The 18,574-nt window shown below is 40.9% G+C and overlaps 1 protein-coding gene across 17 annotated transcripts in view; it reads left to right on the top strand.

Moving 5' to 3' along the window:
• Positions 1 to 18,574, top strand: part of PTPRM (protein tyrosine phosphatase receptor type M) — a 607,519-nt gene that overhangs the window by 202,346 nt on the left and 386,599 nt on the right. For all 17 annotated transcript variants that reach the window (XM_072999591.2, XM_020793481.3, XM_072999598.2 and 14 more), the window contains exon 3: positions 6,506 to 6,774. In XM_072999591.2, coding sequence (XP_072855692.1) covers positions 6,506 to 6,774 — 269 coding nt within the window. The remainder of the gene's footprint in view (positions 1 to 6,505; positions 6,775 to 18,574) is intronic.

The following is an 18,574-nucleotide window of genomic DNA, read 5'->3' as shown; positions in this document are numbered from 1 at the left end:
AGGCCGGATCTGAGCTGCCCTCCCTCTAGGGCGGTGGACTCCCAGTTCCCGCTCATCCGCCTCTGGGCAAAGGGTTCCCCAAGGACAACGGCCCGAGGCCTCTTCCAGATGGATTCCCCCCATCCGTCCGCCCACCTGCCGCCTCCTGCTCTGCCACAGCTTCCCTCCGGGCAGCACCACTTGCCCAGCCGTACAGCTTCCTTCGGTGCCGCTTCTGCGCTAGCTGACTGGGCCTGGCAGGGCCAGCTGTCCTGCTGGACACGGGGAAAGAAAAAAGAAGAAGAAAGCCCAATGACCTTCCTGGGAGAAGAGGGCCCTGAGCACCTTGTGGAAGGATCAGGCTAGCTGGATGTTCTTCTGATGCAGCAAGGGAGAGCGGGAGGGACTGAAGGCAGTGGAAACAGGGGTGGACCAGAGAAAGAGAGAGAGTGAAAGAGCGTGAAGCAGCAAGGTTTCTGTTGCACTCCAACCCTAACAGAACTTTCCAGAGTTTAACATAGCACAGAAAAGTTTGGGGGGTTGGGTAGGGGGAAGCTACACAGTAGTGTTGCCTCCGAGCAGAGCGTGGAAAAGTGCATTGATTTGTTGATTGATTTTGGATCACAATACCCAGAATCCCCGAGTTGCCATTTCAGAATGGGGATTTTGACTTCCCGTTCAGAAAAAGCAGCAAATTCAGCACCAGAAAAGGCAAGCGAATGTGTGTATTTGGAGGGGTATCTAGTCCAGCAACTGGGAGAACTGAAGTGTGTGTGGGGGGGGTGCCAGCCAAAGTGCCAGATCAAGGGGGGGGGAACCGCAACCAGCAGGACAGGAAGAGAATTCCTTAATTGCCAAAACCATCGGATTGTCACAGAAGGAGATTTTCTCACCAAGTGATTTGGACATTAACTGGCCTTGTGTTAGGATTTGTCTTTGGGAGTGAAACATGAGCTCTATTGGTGAATTTTAGTTCTTAAGACATTAAAGGCTGCCTAAATCCTGCCCTTGGAGCACTCACACAATTTCAGTTCTAATGAAGAGTGATCTGTAATACTGTTTGACCCATGAAAGAAAACTTTTAATCCATAGGCATGCTGGCTGCTGGATCCTGGAAATTGTAAATTAATCTATCCAAGATTCAGAAAATTCCATAACAGAAAGGCACAGTGGCAAAAAATATCACAGAATCCGAAATCTCCCTGGAAACACACGCACACTCTCAGAAGCAGAAAGAGGCAGTCCCAAGCCGCCTCCAATGTAAGCTTTCTAACTGGTGCGGCGAAAGAGCTACAAAGAAGCAGCCTCGTCGCCACGTACAGTTAGAAATTTGAATTTCCCACCTTTTCCCCTGCCTTTTTCTGTTTGTAAGTGGAAGCTCCGGTCACAAGTAGAAGCAAAATTTTGCGGCCGGTGCTGGTCATAACTCGAAATGATTGTTAAGGAGGGACATTTGTAAGTTGAGGCACCACTGTACTTGTGACATAACCAAGTGAAGGACAATCTTAAGACCTGAGGAGGGTTATATGGGGAGATACTGTCTTTTCAGATAGCCTGGGTCAAAGCTGCTTAGAGCTTTATAGCTCATAACCATCACTTTGAATTGGGTTTCAGAAATAGACCGTTAGCAAATGAAGCTGCTAGAAGTTATGTGCTTCCTGTAACCATCCCTAGTCAATAGTCTGACTGTAGCCTTTTACACAAATGGAAGTTTCCAAACCATCTTCAAAGGCAGCCCCACATAGAGTGTGTTGCAGTGATGCAAATAAGGCAGTGGTTCCCAACTTGGGTCCCCAGATATTCTTGGAATAAAACTCTTAGAAGCTTTCAACATTAGCTGTCCTGTGATTTGCTGTCCAAGAATAACTGGGGAGCCAACATTGGGAACCACTGAACTAAGGTATGTGTCACTGTAGAAAATTAGAAGTTTCAAGGAATGGGCATACTAGCTTTAACTTTGCAAATGCACTCTTAGTCACTGCTGAGGACTGGGCTTCCAGGCTCAGAAATAAGTTGAGTACTCCCAAACAGGGAGCCGAGCTTTTCAGGGGGAGTGTAACCCCATCAATCACTGGATGAATTGCTATTCCCTAATCTGCCTTCAGTTGACCAGAAAATCTCTGTTTTATCTGGATTAAGTTTCATACTGTTCGCCCTCATGCAGTCCATTAGTTATGACGGACAATGGTTTAGAACAGAAACAGCTTTCTTGAAGCTAGATGGAAAGGAGTGATAGAGTTGAGTGTCATCTGTATACACCAGACTCCAAAACTCTGAACAACATTTCCCAACAATTTCTTGTAAATATTAAATAGTGTGGGGGATCAGACAGAGCCTAGAGGGACACCACAGGCCAAAGGCAAAGGCATTGAGCAGGGGGTCTCCCAGCACCACCTTTTGAGTTTGCTCTTCCAGGTAAGTCTTGAGCTACTGCAAAATAGGGCCCCCGGCTCACTTTCCAGAGAGATGATAGAGAAGTGGCAGTGGCAGTTGGTGGCAATGAAGAGCTGTTGAGAGGTCCAGCAGAATGAACAGGAACATACTCTAGTTCTTGGCGTAGGCCAGCTACCAAGGTGACCAGAGCTGTTTCCATCCCATAGCCAGGCCTGAAGCCAAGATTAAATGGGTCTAGATGATCCACTTCATCCAGGAATCCCTGGAGTTGAGAAGCCACCATACATTTTAATATTTTGCCTAAAAATGGAATATTAGAGACTGTTCAGTAATTATCTAATACAGTGGGGTTCAAAGAAGACGTCTTAGTAGAGGCTTTATAATGCCTCCTTTAAATGTGCCTGCAGCCTGTCTTCTTGCAAAGAGGCATTTATTACCTCTTACCCACTTGGCCAGTCCCCTTCTGGCACCTTTTGTAGGCCACAAAGGCAAGGATCCAGCACACATGATGGCTTTCACCATTCCAAGGATTCTGTTCACATCCTCAGGCTGCACAGATAAAAAAGGATCTATTATAACATAAGCAGGAGCCAAAGTTGCATCCACGGAATGTAACTGCACCATCCAAGTAAGAGCAAACCCAAGTGACCTCTGCAAAATGCTGTGTAAATCCTTCACCGTGAGTTGTTGAGCAGTCAGCGTGCTTGCCCAAATGATGTTATAAGCCCCTGACCACCTGCAGATGCAGTGGCTGCAGAGAAGAAACATTTTTTTGCTGCAGGCCACAGAATATGCCTTCAAATGTGCTCCAGCTCGTATTCAGTTGGACTTTTCACTTTTAAGCACTAACAACAAGCAAATTATTTCCTAATTTCTAATGTTTAACACCAACAAATTAATTTTCAAGTTTAATATTCCAAGCTATGATAAAGTATTGCTGTAAATGATTTTTAAATATATATTTTTTCCACAAACATTAGATTATATTTTTCTGTTTAAAATGGAGTAATATGCCAACTTGGTAACTGCAACAGAACTCTGCTGTTTCATTTATTTGAAACTGAATAGTTTATATTTGGCTATATAAGGATGGAGGGAAGATTCTTGTCTTAGCCTTAAATACTTTAAGATGTTATGTACCTCTAGACCAGGGGTCTCCAAACTTTTTACCCTGAGGGGCACACCGGATACTTTCAAGATTTTAGAGGGCTGAAGGAGCAGAATGTATGCGCACTTGTACGTCCACCTGTACCCCCCGCGCCCGCAACCCCCACTATTCCCATAATTTTCCATGTATAAGACAACCCAAAGTATAAGATGAACCCCCCTTTTTCTAACCCTAAATTAGAAAAATCAGGTATCAAAAAGCTCCCTTTTTGCTAAGCCCCGTGCCTTGGCAAAAGGCAAGGAAAACAGCTGTCAAAGTGACTGCCACTTTAATTAATTAATTAATTAATTAATTAATTAATTAATTAATTAATTAATTAATTAATCAATCAATTAATTAATTAATGTATACCCCGCCCCTCTAGACCATGTCTACTCGGGGCGGCTTTTCCTTGCCTTTTGAGAAGGCACGGAGCTTAGCAAAAAGGGAGCAATGGCTCCCCTTCCTTTTTGCTAAATCCAGCATATTCCAACCTTTTGAGAAGGCACGGAGATTAGCAAAAAGGAAGGGGAGCCGTTGCTCCCTCTTTGCTAACCTCCGTGCCTTCTCAATAGGGTGCGCTGGAGCCATAAGATGGCTCCCCTTCCTTTTTGCTAAACCCAGCACACCCTCGCCTTTTGAGAAGGCACGGAGGTTAGCAAAGAGGGAGCAACGGCTCCTGTTCCTTTTTTGCTAAAGCCCCGTGCCTTCGCAAAAGGCAGTGGTAAAGAGATGCTTTCTGTGTATAAAACGACCTTCATTTTTTCCTCAAATTATTTAAGGAAAAAGTATCATTTTATACACAGAAGAATACGGTATTTTTGTTTAGTATTCTCAAGCATGTTTTATCTCTGGAGTTACTAGTATTTTTTCAACCAAATTTATTTTACTGGAAATTACCCATTCAGCTATTCTTTCTCACACATGTAATGCAAGTATCTAAGAGTGTTTTGGCTGTTTTGTTTAAGTTATTGTTGCATGAAGACATGGATTTTTTCAAAATTCATTTTCATCCTTCTAATTAAATAGCTTTACAGGCACTGAAGTTTCTATTCATATATGAAACCTGTTATTCTATTCTAATGTGAAAAGTGAGCTTCCTAATATAGAAAGATAGCACTGTTTTTGAAAAGTTTTAAAAGGGAAACTAATAATTTTAATTTTAAACAGCCAGTTAATATTTCTGTGTAGTTTTCACTTTTTTATTAGGAAAGATCATTTTTAACAATTAAAAAACGTAAGATCAAAACATATGCATTCAGTACATTTTTGGGAGAAGTTAACATGCTATTTGAAGAAGAATATTCATTGTCTTAATATGAAGTAGGCAACAATTTTCTTTACCTTGTCTCAGAGTGTCCTTGGACAGATCATTAGATCTATATAGCCAGTAATTAGTCCTGTTTGCTCTGCAGTTTATTTTGATGTGATTCCTATCTAGTTTAGCAATAATAATTTCTACATTAGTATTTTAACACTGTACCCTTAAGTTTTCCATTGTGCAATATTATGATATTGTCTGGTTTTGTCAGGGATTTCGATAGGACACCTGTTGAACTTCTCTGGGCAGGGTCCTTGATTTTACCTTTGTGGGTCCAGATTCTTCTCTGATTTGATTTAAAGTGTGAGTGCTCTTTCCTGAAACCTGTCCTGATCTCACAAGGTTAACTATGGCCTATGCAAATCTGGAAGCTTTCTGTGATTATGTTCTGTTGTTTACAGATATTTCTGTAAAAGCCACAGTGAAGGAAAGCATGTTAACCACCAAGATTCCATGGCTTAAAGAGTTCTCTTTGGTAGGGGAATGTCTGCCTTGGTTCTTGTTATCTCCTTGTGAATTTAATAGGGCAACAATAAGTTATAAAGAAGCTTTATGAACAAACCCAGGAATGGGGAGAAGGCCTTTTATGTAACTTTTTATCCGTTAGATTAGTTCCATTACATGTGATAGTAGGAGATTCAAAGTAGTTGTAGTGGTAAACACACACACACACACACACACACACACACACACACACACACACACACACACACACACACACACACACACACACACACACACACACACACACACACACACACACACACACACACACACACACACACACACACACACACAAAAGTGAAAAGGAAACTCATCCACCCATGGGGGAGGACTTGGCCATAAAAGTGCTCTGCAGTGAGCAGGCTTTCCAGTTTGTGTCTCTGCACTAAGTACTCCAAATCCAGGCTGCAAAATGCAACCTATAATTTTTTCTCTGTGTTCTAGTTACCTTATAATGTTGATAGCTAGAGAAAATGGGAGCTTCCACACTTCCACAGGACATATCTCTCAGTGGTGTCAGATGTCCCTAGGGAATCTAGCTGAACTTTGGCTTGGACTGGAAATGAGCCTGGTTATTTTACTCTATGTGTGAAGCAGAAGGGAGTGAAATGGCTGTTCATGCTTGTGTTTATTTCAAATTAATCTAGGGTGCAAATCAAGGGCCTGCTATTTCTAGAGACCTGAGACATTTTTTGTATAAATATTGTGTAACGCAACTCCATCAAAGTTGTTACACAATTATAAGACTGTAAAAACATTATACAACACAAACGTAGTAGCAGAGGTGAAGTAAGAATGGAAGTTATAAACCAGGATATGCAGCTGTGGCTCTCAGTATGTTGTTAGAGTGCATCTCCCATCGGCACTAGCTAGCATGTCTGTGTGTTGTGTGCTGTCAAGTCAGAACTGAATTATAGCACCTGTAATAGGGTGTTCAGGGTAAGTGAGACATTTAAGGAGTGACTTTAGCAGTTTCATTCCCACAGTTAGTTTCTGTGGCCAAGTGTTGATTCAAACCCATGTCCCCTGAGTCCTAGTCCATCACTCTGCCCAATACACCACACTGGGTATCACTTATTAGCTAGGATACCCAATGGCAAAGATAAACCCACTAACAGAACTTTTTATGTTCCTCTTTTTTTTTTTTTTTTTGCCTGCAGGATCTTTTATGTTGGTGAACACCTCTGGAAGGAGTGGACAAAGAGCCCATCTTTTGCTACCAAACCTTAAAGAAAATGACACTCATTGCATCGATTTCAGTTTTTACGTTTCCAGCAAGAGTGGATCCAATCCTGGTATATTAAATGTTTATGTGAAAGTCAACAATGGTCACCTTGGTAGCCCAGTATGGAATATGTCTGGAGCACCTACAGGAACCTGGAACAAGGTAGAATTGGCAGTCAGCACCTTTTGGCCAAATTTCTATCAGGTATTGCCTTTTGATTTGTTTGCTTTTATTTATATGAAAACATTGTGCTCTTATCATTGCATTTACTGAACAATGAAGCGTAGCTAAGCCCACATTATTCCTAGTAATCTATTCAAATCGTCATTTGTTACTGTAATCTGTTTATGTATGTATGTATGCATGTATGTATGCATGTATGTATGTATGTATGTATGCATGTATGTAAATTTAAAAAACATACAGCAAGACAATAACATCAGGTTATCCTCTCGAATGCAGACTCCTTAATTAAGGTTGTGGACAAAATAACAATAAGAAGGAGGAGGAGGATTAACTTGGTTATATATCCTCATGCTGAATTTACTCAGATAATCAACCTGGGCCTTTTGATGTGTTGGTCACACATCAACATTGGCTATGGATGTGTTGGTCACACAAACCTAATCTGGGTGCTTTCAAGTGTGAGATTTCAAAAGAGCTTCTACCCCACCCAAAACTAGTTGAACACATATCACCAGCTCAACTTCTTATGTACTGGGAAGCTTCTGGGTTTTCTCGGAATTACGCTTTGGTTTACCCCACCTGTGGCCCTGAGCATTAAAAATCAGAGTCATCGAGCATGTTATCTCAGTAACCAGTATAGAATTTTAAGGAAAGGAAGAATGGATCTGTGTTAATAATTTCGAATATGTAAGTAATAATTCTTCATGTTTTGAAGTTGATGTGAAAGAACACAGGGAACTCTGAAGATCACTGGAGGGCAATGAAGTTTTCAAGTTCTCAGGCTATTTAGATTCCCAATCCCTTAACTAATATTTGTTCCTTTTTTTGTTTGTAATATCTGTTCCAGTTGCTCCCATGTAAAGCTGACATTATTCGAGTTTTGTCACTAAACAATATTTGGTTACTGAAGTTATTTTGTATAGGAGTGGGATGTTTCTAGATTAACCATCCGACTCTTATTGCCAGAAAGAGCAATCAGTACCAAAAAGGGAGGAGGATTATGTAGGATTTGCACATGCTAACTTTAATGTTTAAATTCAAATTCAGAAACAGTTTATATGATTTAAATGAAATCATGGTAGTCTCCTTGGCAGGGACTACTGTAAGCATGCAACTAGTGAATCTTCTCAGAATGCTGATCGGATGGTTATATTGATTGACAACTTCAGAGCACCTACGTCTCCATCATAGGACTTGCACCGGATAGTCTTGTAAATAAAGGATGTCTTCAGGGATAGGACTGTCCTGATAAAGTAGCACACATGCCACCTTATATGAATGTTTAGAGTAGACACCTGTCACTTGCTGCCACTGTTGCAGAAGAACAGTTGTTTTTGTTGAAGAGGGTTATGGCATAATGTGAAATCAGTTTATACTTAAAAAGATAAACTTCAGTTCTGTAGCAGAATCCGTTACACAGCTCCGTAGATCGTTAGTACCCCACTGAGTTCAATCTGTTTAATATCTTGTGTTCATAGCTCGATGTACCCCCATACAAACAGTTTGTGTTGCTCTGAAATAAATTGCAAGCTTTTCCTTCGTAAAACAATTTTTAATTTACACAGGCTGCTGGTAATCTAACAAATAAATGTTTCTTCTGAAAATCCAAGCCTTAAACCAAATAAAAAGAAGCTTCTATGCACTTTTTGTCTTTTGTTTTAGATTTGAGTTTCACACTTTTTTTTCAGTGCTAATGATGGGGATTGTAGAATCATTTAAAAATTCAATACAGTTGAATAACAAGAGAGGAATAATATATAATGTTTTAATTCCAGCGTTATTATATTGGATCAGATATAGTAAAATATAGTCTTAAGTATGTGTACTTGCAAATGTTCCACTGAACCCAATGGGGCACACTTTCTAGCAAGTCAATTTAGGATTGAAGCCTTGGTATCTTAACTAATAGTTCAGGAAAAATCAGGAAAAGGCTGCATGATTGTTGGAATACAAATGCAGGAACAGGTGATACCTTTAATCAACCATTAAGAATGTAAAACAAAAAAACAAACAGCAACCTTTCAATAATAAATCATCTTCTTCAAGGCTGTGCATCAAGTTCTTGTGGGTAATTCCAAATTTATATGCTGTTACTAATGTCCCAGATTCACATGGCTGTTGATGTTGAAGCCAGGTTCGCTTCTTAGATGGAGATAGTGCAGTATGCAAGTTGGTTTCAAGCTCCCCCTCAGCTAACAGTTTGGAATTTATGGTGCATCTCTTAAAACAGAGGACATTCAGGCAACCTCCCCCACCCCGTCTTTTTGAACCTCAAAGAATTTATTTTTGACTGGGGGATGAAAGAATTCCCAGGAGCATGGGCTGCCTTTAACAGAGTTGGGGTTAGGAATTTAGTTAAACCACCAGGAACAATCAGTTTTAGTTAAATTAAAGCCAAATAAATCATTTTACCTGGTGGATGCTTTCTTTAGAATGCAGTACTGCTTGTTTGGTGTCAAGAATCCATGATGGTTGAGCATTCACATTGGTCTTCAGAATGATTGGCCATTCTATGCTATCTTACAGTTCAGGAAAAATCAGGAAAAGGCTACATGGTCATGGAAACAATACAAGGAACAGGTGATACCTTTAATTGGCCATTAAGAATACTGTATAAAACAAACAGCAAGCTTTTGATGATAAGTTATCTTCTTCAGATCTGTACATCAAGTTCAACATCATCAGCCATGTGAATCCGGGATATTAATAACAGCCTGCAACAGTAGTTTAGAACTACCCACAAGAACTTGATGCATAGCCTTGAAGAAGATGATTTATCTTTTTTTCCTTTGTAATTTTTTTAAAGTATTTATTTAAGGACAGGGTAGGGAATACAAAAAGTAAGGGGAAATAGGGAAGAGGGGAAAAGGGTTAGGGGGATAGGAGAACACAGAGTATACCATCATCCAATCAATTCATATTAAAAATAACACATCAACTTTTAGCGTTTTCACAGTTTGATTACCCTCCTGCTTTCATCTTATCATTTAATTTTAGTTTAATTCTGTGTTACTCCAACACTATCTGGTAACTGCAGCCATTTATACAATACATCCCATCGTTCAGTTTCCTTTTGAATTGAACAGTCTTTCAGCCCATCTGACAGAATATCCGTTTTTGTCACTTCCCATATTTTCAGTATCTCTGCTTTCTTGAGATTTTTAACATAATGCTTTTTAATTTTGGAAGCTGCATAGGTCACTGGATAACTCTCTATCCCATCTATGTTACCTGGTGTCATGCCCAATAAAGACAATTCTAAAGTTTGTGCAGCTTCATTTAAGTTTTGTTTGGCATCTAATGGCCCCTCTTTCGTCACTTTCATCAGATCTTCTATTTTGCTGAGACCTTAATTCACTTGCTGAAACCCTGTTATTATTGTCCTTTGCATAGTAATCTGCCATTCCTGTTCTATTTCTTGTACCACTGTTCCAGAACTTTGGGATTGAACAGACCAAGTCTCCATTTGTTGTCTTAAATTTTTGGAGGCCATCTCAGGCTTTCCAATGAATGGGGTTTGTATAGATAATACTATGCCCTTAACCACAATGATCGCCCCTTATATATCCTTCAACAGTTTCCACCATTTTATCAACAATCCAAACCCCTAATCAACATTAAGATCTCCCTCCAATATTTATCCAAACATTATAATATAAAAATCAACTTTTAACCCAGTAAATTCAAAATCAAATAGAACAGTGGCACAATTATTTCTTTTTCTCCCGAGTTTAGCAAGCTTCTATTATCAGTTTCACATGCAGTCCGGCAAACAAAACAACAATCACAGAGTCTCAAACTGTCCAGTAGTTGTCCTTGAAGCCCGTCTTATGATCTTTCCATTAACCCCTTGATGCTCCTCAGTCCAGTCGACCACATCAGCTCCTTCTTTCTTCTCCAGAAAACCACCAGATTCTGTTATTAACAGTTCACAGAGTCCAGGAAAAGGCAAAGAGAAACATGTCCCAGCCAAACTGCATTCACAAAACTCACGTTTCTTAAATCCTGTCCGATGATATTACCATCTGGGATTCTTTTCCAGAAACATAAGATTTATTTTTCCGTCTCACTCTCTCAGCTTTGAAACCAGCCTGCTATATTAAGAGTTCACTTGGGGAGGAGAGTTAGTTTCGCTTTTGAAGCAGACTGATAAGATAGGTTCGCTGCTGCTTTTCTTCTTTCAGCCAAATATTTTCATTCTTCTTTTCAGCTTAATGGGGCTGTTTCATAAATCAAAGGCTTCAGCTTACTTAGTTGTTATATATTTTAAGCTTATATTGGTTGTTCTCCTCTCCCTCGATAAAGGATTACTCATGGCTCCGTGCCAGATATGGCTCCCGCTCCGATCTGTGCTGGGTGATTTCTTCAGAGGGAAGAAGTTTGGGTTTGCCTCCCATTCTTCTCCTTCTGCTGCTCACCATCTGCTTCAGAGAGACTTCTCCTAGACTCTCCTTCGATCCCAATTTCAAAAGGGGATCCCGGACCGGGACGGTTCCAGTTTTTCCAGAGAGAGCTCTTCTCTGGGGCTACTGGCAGCACTGCAACAAAGCCCCGCCTCTCCAAGAAGATGATTTATCATTGAATGCTCACTGTTTCTTTTATATTCTAAATGGTCAAAGGTATCAGCTATTCTTCTATTTGTATATTAACCAATAGTAAGCTTTAACATCCCCAGGGCTGTTTTTTGTTCATTCTCTCAATGAAGTATGCCAGGAGGTACAACCGCCCCAGGTTTTCATGCCCATATTAATCTCTTCCTTCACTCTATCAGCCTGCCACATATAGACCTTGAGTGACATTAACAATTAAGTTCAGATCCAGTGCTTGAGATTGTATACTTCATGGAATGAGATAGTCAGTGTGTTCTCTTGTTTTCTATTGCAGGGCCTGAGACACATCTGGAATGCAGATAAAATAGTTTTGCTAATTTAGTAAGATTTACTGTGGAAGTTACAAGAGAAGTCCTTTCATTGAGCAGGTTATCTGAATGAAGTGTAAATAGTATAGAAATCAGCATTAAGACATTTGCAACTGTTTGATGTCTTGAAATAGCATTTCCTTTGCTATATGTACGTGACCAACATTAAGCAAACACTTGTCTCAAGCCTTTTCAATGAGAAGCAGTCACCACCACTCCTAAAAATACTGATCGAGATTCTGAGAACAAAAATACAGCACAATATTGGCTCCAGAGGGCAAGCCATTTACTATGAAGTGATAGAAGCCCATGTAGAATAAATGGGTTCTGGATCATAGGCCTTGAAAAATAACAGATTACAAACAACTTCATTATTGTATGAGCCCAATTTTGAATCTTGTCTACCTTAAATCATTTTCATGTAGGTGCTGTAGTTGACATTAACCTTATAAATCCTTCATGAGCTTAAGTGCAAATCTGGAAGTAGAGTGCATGCACAAATGGAGTCATGTAGAATTGATAGTCAAAGGGAAGATGTAAAAGGATGTATCTTGAATACCAGGAAACTATGCTTGGTTTAATGGGATTATTTTATTGCTGTCTGTTCACATAATTGCATTAAGTAACCGTATCAATATCGATAAATTCTTTTCTCTGTTTCAAAAAAAATATGTTTTACGAATTGAAGTTTATGATTAGGTGTAATTCACCTTTGGACTGCTGAAATTGTAATTGCTTAGCTAAAATAAAAGCAGGAGTTTACTAAGTGAGGTCACGTCTTGAAAACAAATCTATTTATTCTCTTTGTTCTATAGAGCTGACAAGTTATCTCTGCCAGCACATTTTCAGCAGTAAGCATTTAGGGTGGTAAGTAACCCCCCCCCCCGCCCTTTGTTCTCATAGAGAAGGGGGAAGTGGCAGGAATGAAAAGCTAATTTTGCTCTTCACTGAAGCAGGGAGGATCAGGGACAGTGCAATGTTAAACTGCTTCCCTATTTCCTGTTTGGCTGCCTTTGGAGGGATAGTCTGATGTAAAACATCTCTCAGGCAGACATCCAGCACAGCTTTTCATGAGCAAATGAAATCTGTGTTTTTAACCAGTTGTTTCCTGACTGATAAGGCAGCAAAACAATTTCTAAGGAATCAAAAGACTATCATCTTTGCTGCAGCTTGCTGTGCAACAGTGTTATTCTGACTGATGTGCTTCATATGTTGCATTCAAGAACTGTGATGAAATGCAGAGTTGACAGTTTAGTGTGAAAATCTGAACATTTTTTGAAGCTGGCAGCTAATTGTGTGGAGAATGAAGAAAAGAGAAATCAGTATTTTTATGCAAACCACATAGTATTGTAGGATACTTTACCTCTGTGAGGGTTCATTGTTCGGGGCTTCCCGCTCTTCCCAAGAAGGAGTCGAAACCGCTTTCTCTGCTGTCAACTTTTCTTTATTAAACAGGAGAAACGGAACGTCATTTTTAACTGGTGACTTTGGTTTGGTCTCTTGCCCTGAAACAGGGTCAGGCAAGGGTATCCATGTAGTTTCAAAAACAGCTTTAACAGGTTCAGTGTCCCAAGGTCCAACAGGGACCTCCCCCAACAGTTTGTCCTTTATTTCTTGGCCAGACGGATTCAATAACGGGAGGGTTTCTTCGTCTCCCATCCAACCCCACGAGAGGTCTCCTTCCCTTGGCGGGGCACTCCAGGGACCAGGTAGCAGCCCATCCTCTTCAGTTCTTCTATATGCCATGCTTGTCTGGCCTCCCTTTCCCTCTCACTTGCCTCTTTCGCCTCGGCCAGCTTCTTACGCCAGAGCTTAGCCTCCGTCTCTCCCCAATAAGAGGGTTTCTGCATCAAACCCCTCTTACGCCTCCTTTCGGCCTCCTCTCGAGGCACTCGCACCTGCTCCCAACGCTTGGTCCACGGATCCTCTATCCAGGCCATTTCCCAACCACCAGGGATATCATCCCCCCTCACGGTTATATCCCCCAGCCCTCCTTCCTTCCCCTTTAGCCCCACCTCCTCTCTTCCCTCCAGTTCTTCCTTATAAGGACCGGGTGTCATTAACCCCTTGAGAGCTTCCTCCAAGTCACTGGTATCAACCGCACATGACACCTTCCCCTCTGGTGGTGCTTCTCCTGACTCCTGTGCGCCGGCACCTTGGTCTTCCTTACAACCAGGGGAGGTAGGAGGGCTAGTCTGGGTCATTTTGGAGGTCTTTAAGAGAGTCGGCTCTACTAGAAAGACCCGAAGCTGCTGGTGTTTCCCTTCACAACCTCCTTATGCAAAACTGGTATTCCCTCATATAGACACACTTACTGTAATAAATACATGCACTGAGGAGCAGATACTAATATTGTTGCTTATTCTTTTTTATTCTACTTCATCATTCAACATATACATTTGTGGCAGTCTGTAGGGCATAAATTATTGGAATCCAGTTTAGCAGACTAGGAGTTGTATCTAAACTCAGTGGGAGCTAAAGACAGACTACTGTTCTTTTGCAGAGTTAAGGATATGTTACAGGAATTATATCCTTCTGTGTACAGACAAAAAGATAGAAAAATTGTGTCACCTGCTGCTCAGGATCACCTTTGATCAAACGGGTTTAGTACGTTTTTAAACACTCCAAATCATGTGACAAACATGGGCACATTGTGGATAATGAGGCCTCTGTTGTAGCTCCTTCAGCACTGGGGAAATGGTACCATCTGTTTCCTGGTATGGCACACCGTATAGTTGGTTTCCCATTACACTGCAGCATATTCTTTTCTAAGAAGAATGGTCCGATGTATAGACTGTGCCACAGTTTAACAAATCATGGCCCTCTTGTAATAAACAACTTGGTAACCTGATGTAACTTTCTTTCTCTTTTTGCTAAGCTTGCCTTAGTGCCATCCACTCAAGTTCTGTTGCACATGGTTTACCACTGACAGCATGCTGTGCTTGAAGTATTTTCAAATTCTGTTTATTGATGTCAGTTCTAAGTGCATCTGTTCTGGACCAATACTGAAGAGAATATCCCTGAAAGAAGTCTGTCCTGTCTATAGATCCTCTAGAGCCGGAATCCCCAACCGCTGGTCTATGGCCTGGTACTGGCAACAGAGACAGGTCTCCTGCCCCTCTGCACGTATGCCCCCATGCACGCGCACATATAAGCATGCCCCCCACATGCACACATGGATGCCCTGCCTACCCACGCATGCACAGGTACTCCGCCCATCCACCCACAGGTGCTCTGCTCACCCACACAAGCACGGGTACCCCGATCCCACCCATGGATGCTGCCTGCCCGCTAAACCAGTCCATGGTCCAGAAAAGGTTGGGGACCACTGCTAGAGTAATCTGTTCTGGCTGTTTTTTGTTCTTATGTCGAGTTCTTAAGTCAAAGCATTTTTTTTCCATAGGAACTAATGCAAAACCGGTTAATCTGTCCTCTACCACTAGGGGGAGAATTTTTTTAACCTAAAATGACTTAGGTTAAAAAAAGGGCAGGAAAGGAGGGAGGGAGGGAACAAACACCTATTGAACAAAACACCTTTAAAACCAAGCAGCTTTAAACCAAACCAAGCACCTTTTAAACCAATTTTTACATTTTAAAATTACAGTACCAGGCAGTACGAGGCAATCCAAAGTCCATTTCTCGCTTTTTTCAGTTTTTTGGTTCATTAGTCAAAGCTCCATTCGCAAGTTGAAGCAAAATTTTGTGAACAGAGCTTTCATAAGTCAAATTGTTTGTATGTAGGGACGTTCATAAGTCGAGGTGCCACTGTACTCAGTCTCTAAAATGCCCTCTCCTCAGGGCTCCAGTTACTTCCCACTCTTGCTGCTTTTGGGGAACGTGTAACGATAAAATTTCCAAAACCATGTGGTGATTTTCACTTTATTTCTTCTTATAGCCCAGATTATAATGGTTATTATGGTTGAATCTGCCTTTTATATCCAAGGGGTGTATTATGATGCCACTTTGGTACTTAACTTATTGATCCCTACTTTAAATATAAACATCAAAAGAGAACCGTTCCTCATGTTTCTTGCTCCCTTGTTGTAGCAGGAAAGGAGGAACAATGTTTCCTTTCTTCCTTTTAACATTAAAAAAGTTCTCTTTCTCTCTCACTCTCTCTCTAACACACACACACACACACACGCACACACACGTGTGTGCGCGCACACGCGTGCACACACACACACACACGAGAGAGAGAGAGAGAGCAGTAAGTGATCTTTTCTTTTCCTTTAGTATTTTCTGTTTGGTTGGCCACACAGCCAAATCTGATAGGTCCCCAGTGACTGCAGGAACATAATCTGCAGTGACCATAACATTTCCCTTTTTTCTTACTTTCAGATAGTGTGGGGACTCTGGCTGCTTAAGAGCACTGATGTTTTCACTCTCCGGAATGCTTGTGGGCTATATAGGGCAGTAAAGAGGTTGGGTGCAACTATCTGCAGTAACTAGCACTTCTTATCTGCAGAAAGTGTAGGAAGGAAAAGACAGTAGAAACATTGCTGATATTGTTGCAAATGGGCTGCTGTTGCTAGTGGGGAGCCATGGTGTTCTTGCTGTTATGAATCTGCTTACATGTGTAGTCTCAGATAGTTTCTTAACTATTGCTGGAAGCTGGCAAGAAATACTCAATGCCGTTGTATTGAATTCCGTGGATTTCCCTTTTGTTCCTGAACAATAGCTCTAAAGCCATGCTAGCAACTTAGGCTGTGTTGACAAAAATTAAAAGTTTGTATTTTAAAATTCATAAGCTAATTACCTACCATAATCCAATCCTCTGGTGATTACTGCCACTTTGATTGTTCTCTGCTTAAACCCAGAAATACCACCAGTGCTTCTGTTTATAAAGTTAGTTATATGACACAATCTCTGAACTTTAATCTCACATGTGTATATATTTATGTATACACATGTGAGATTAGACGAGTAGACGTTGTCTAGAGGGGCGGGGTAAAAAATCGAATAAATAAATAAATACAATAAAATAAATTTAAGAAGTTCAATGGAAATTAAACTGAATTGAAAGATATAACAGACCTTGGAAAAAATGAAGTGTTAATTCATTCTTTTGTTGTTGTTTAGTTGTTACGTTGTGCCCAACTCTTTGTGACCCCATGGACCAGAGCACACTGGGCTCTCCTGTCTTCCACTGCCTCCTGGAGTTTGGTCACATTCTTGTTGGTACCTTCAATGACACTGTCCAACCATCTCGTCCTCTGTCGGAACGTTCTCCGCTTGCCTTCACTCTTTCCCAACATCAGGGTCCTTTCCAGAGAGATTTCTCTTCTCATGAGAAAGTATTGGAGCCTCAGTTTCAGGATCTGTCCTTCCCACTCAGAGTTGATTTCCTTCAGAATGGATAGGTTTGATCCCCTCACAAGTGTATCCTCCAACACCACAATTCAAAAGCATCAATTATTTGGTGGTCAGCCTTCTTTATGGTCTAGCTTTCACTTCCATACATCACAACAGTATGCGGACCTTTGTCAGCAAGGTGATGTCCCTGCTTTTTAAGATGCTGTCTAGGTTTGTCATTGCTTTCCTCCCAAGGAGCAGGCGTCTTTAAATTTCATGGCTGCTGTGACCTTCTGCAGTGATCATGGAGCCCAAGAAAGTAAAATCTCTCACTGCCTCCATGTCTTCCCCTTCTATTTCCCAGGAGGTGATGGGACCAGTGGCCATAATCTTAGTTGTTTTTGTTTTTTTTGATGTTGAGCTGCAGACCATTTTTGTGCTCTCTTTCACCCTCATTAATAAGTTCTTTAATTCCTCCTCACTTTCTGCCATCAGAGTGGTATCATCTACATATAGGAGGTTGTTGATATTTCTTCCGACAATCTTAATTCCAGTTTGGGATTTCTCCAGTCCTGCCTTTTGCATGATGTATTCTGCATATAAGTTAAATAAGCCGGGGGACAATATACAGCCTTGTCGTACTCCATTCCCAATTTTGAACCAATCAGTTGTTCCATATCTCTTTCTAACTGTTGTTTCCTGCCTCACATATAGATTTCTCAGGTGATAGATAACGTGACCAGGCACTCCCATTTCTTTAAGAACTTGCCATAGTTTGCTGTGGTCCACACAGTCAAAGGCTTTTGTGTATTCAATGAAGCAGAAGTAGATGCTTTTCTGGAACTCTCTGGCTTTCTCCATAATCCAGCGCATGTTAGCAATTTGGTCTCTAGTTCCTCTGCCTCTTCGGAATCCAGCTTGTAATTCTAGGATTTCTTGGTCCACATACTGCTGAAGCCTACCTTGTAGGATTTTGAGCATAACCTTGCTAGCATGTGAATGAGTGCAATTGTACGGTAGTTGGAGCATTCTTTGGCACTGCCCTTCTTTGGGTTAGGGATGTAGACTGATCTTTTCCAATTCTCTGGCCACTGCATATAACTTCCAAAACTGTCAGAGTTGGTTCTGAGAGAAAAATATGTTAAAACTTCACTAGAAACTATGATGATTGTGGATCAAAAACTGCAGCACAGTTTTTGAATAGGTCACCTGGACTTGGGTTGATAGTACAAGATAGCCATAACATTTTCATTTAGCCATGTTTCTGGGATAATGTAAAATAAATGCATATTTGAGAAGGAATTTCTGGGCCCTATCTGCTTCACCTGAAACATGAGTGTTGCTAAAATTGGTGTTTTCATTTTAAAAGAATTATATGCCAGCACTTGTGTTTCAGTAGTGAAAAGAGAAGTTCCCTAACCATATGTCTGAAAAATAACATAGTCCATTTTCCACAGGTATATGAACACCTGTCTCTATCAAGAGTGATAATGTTGATTACATTGTACAATAGAAAACAGAGTGAAAATCTAAACAGAGTTTAACATGATTCTCTCACTTTCTCTCACCCATTAATATTACTGAGACATACTTTTCTGATTTGTT

The sequence above is a fragment of the Pogona vitticeps genome, chromosome 4 (genome assembly GCF_051106095.1).
Source record: "Pogona vitticeps strain Pit_001003342236 chromosome 4, PviZW2.1, whole genome shotgun sequence".
NCBI classification, from domain to species: domain Eukaryota; kingdom Metazoa; phylum Chordata; class Lepidosauria; order Squamata; family Agamidae; genus Pogona; species Pogona vitticeps.
The sequence above is the reverse complement of the archived record's forward strand: the minus strand, read 5'-3'. Positions and strand labels throughout refer to the sequence as shown.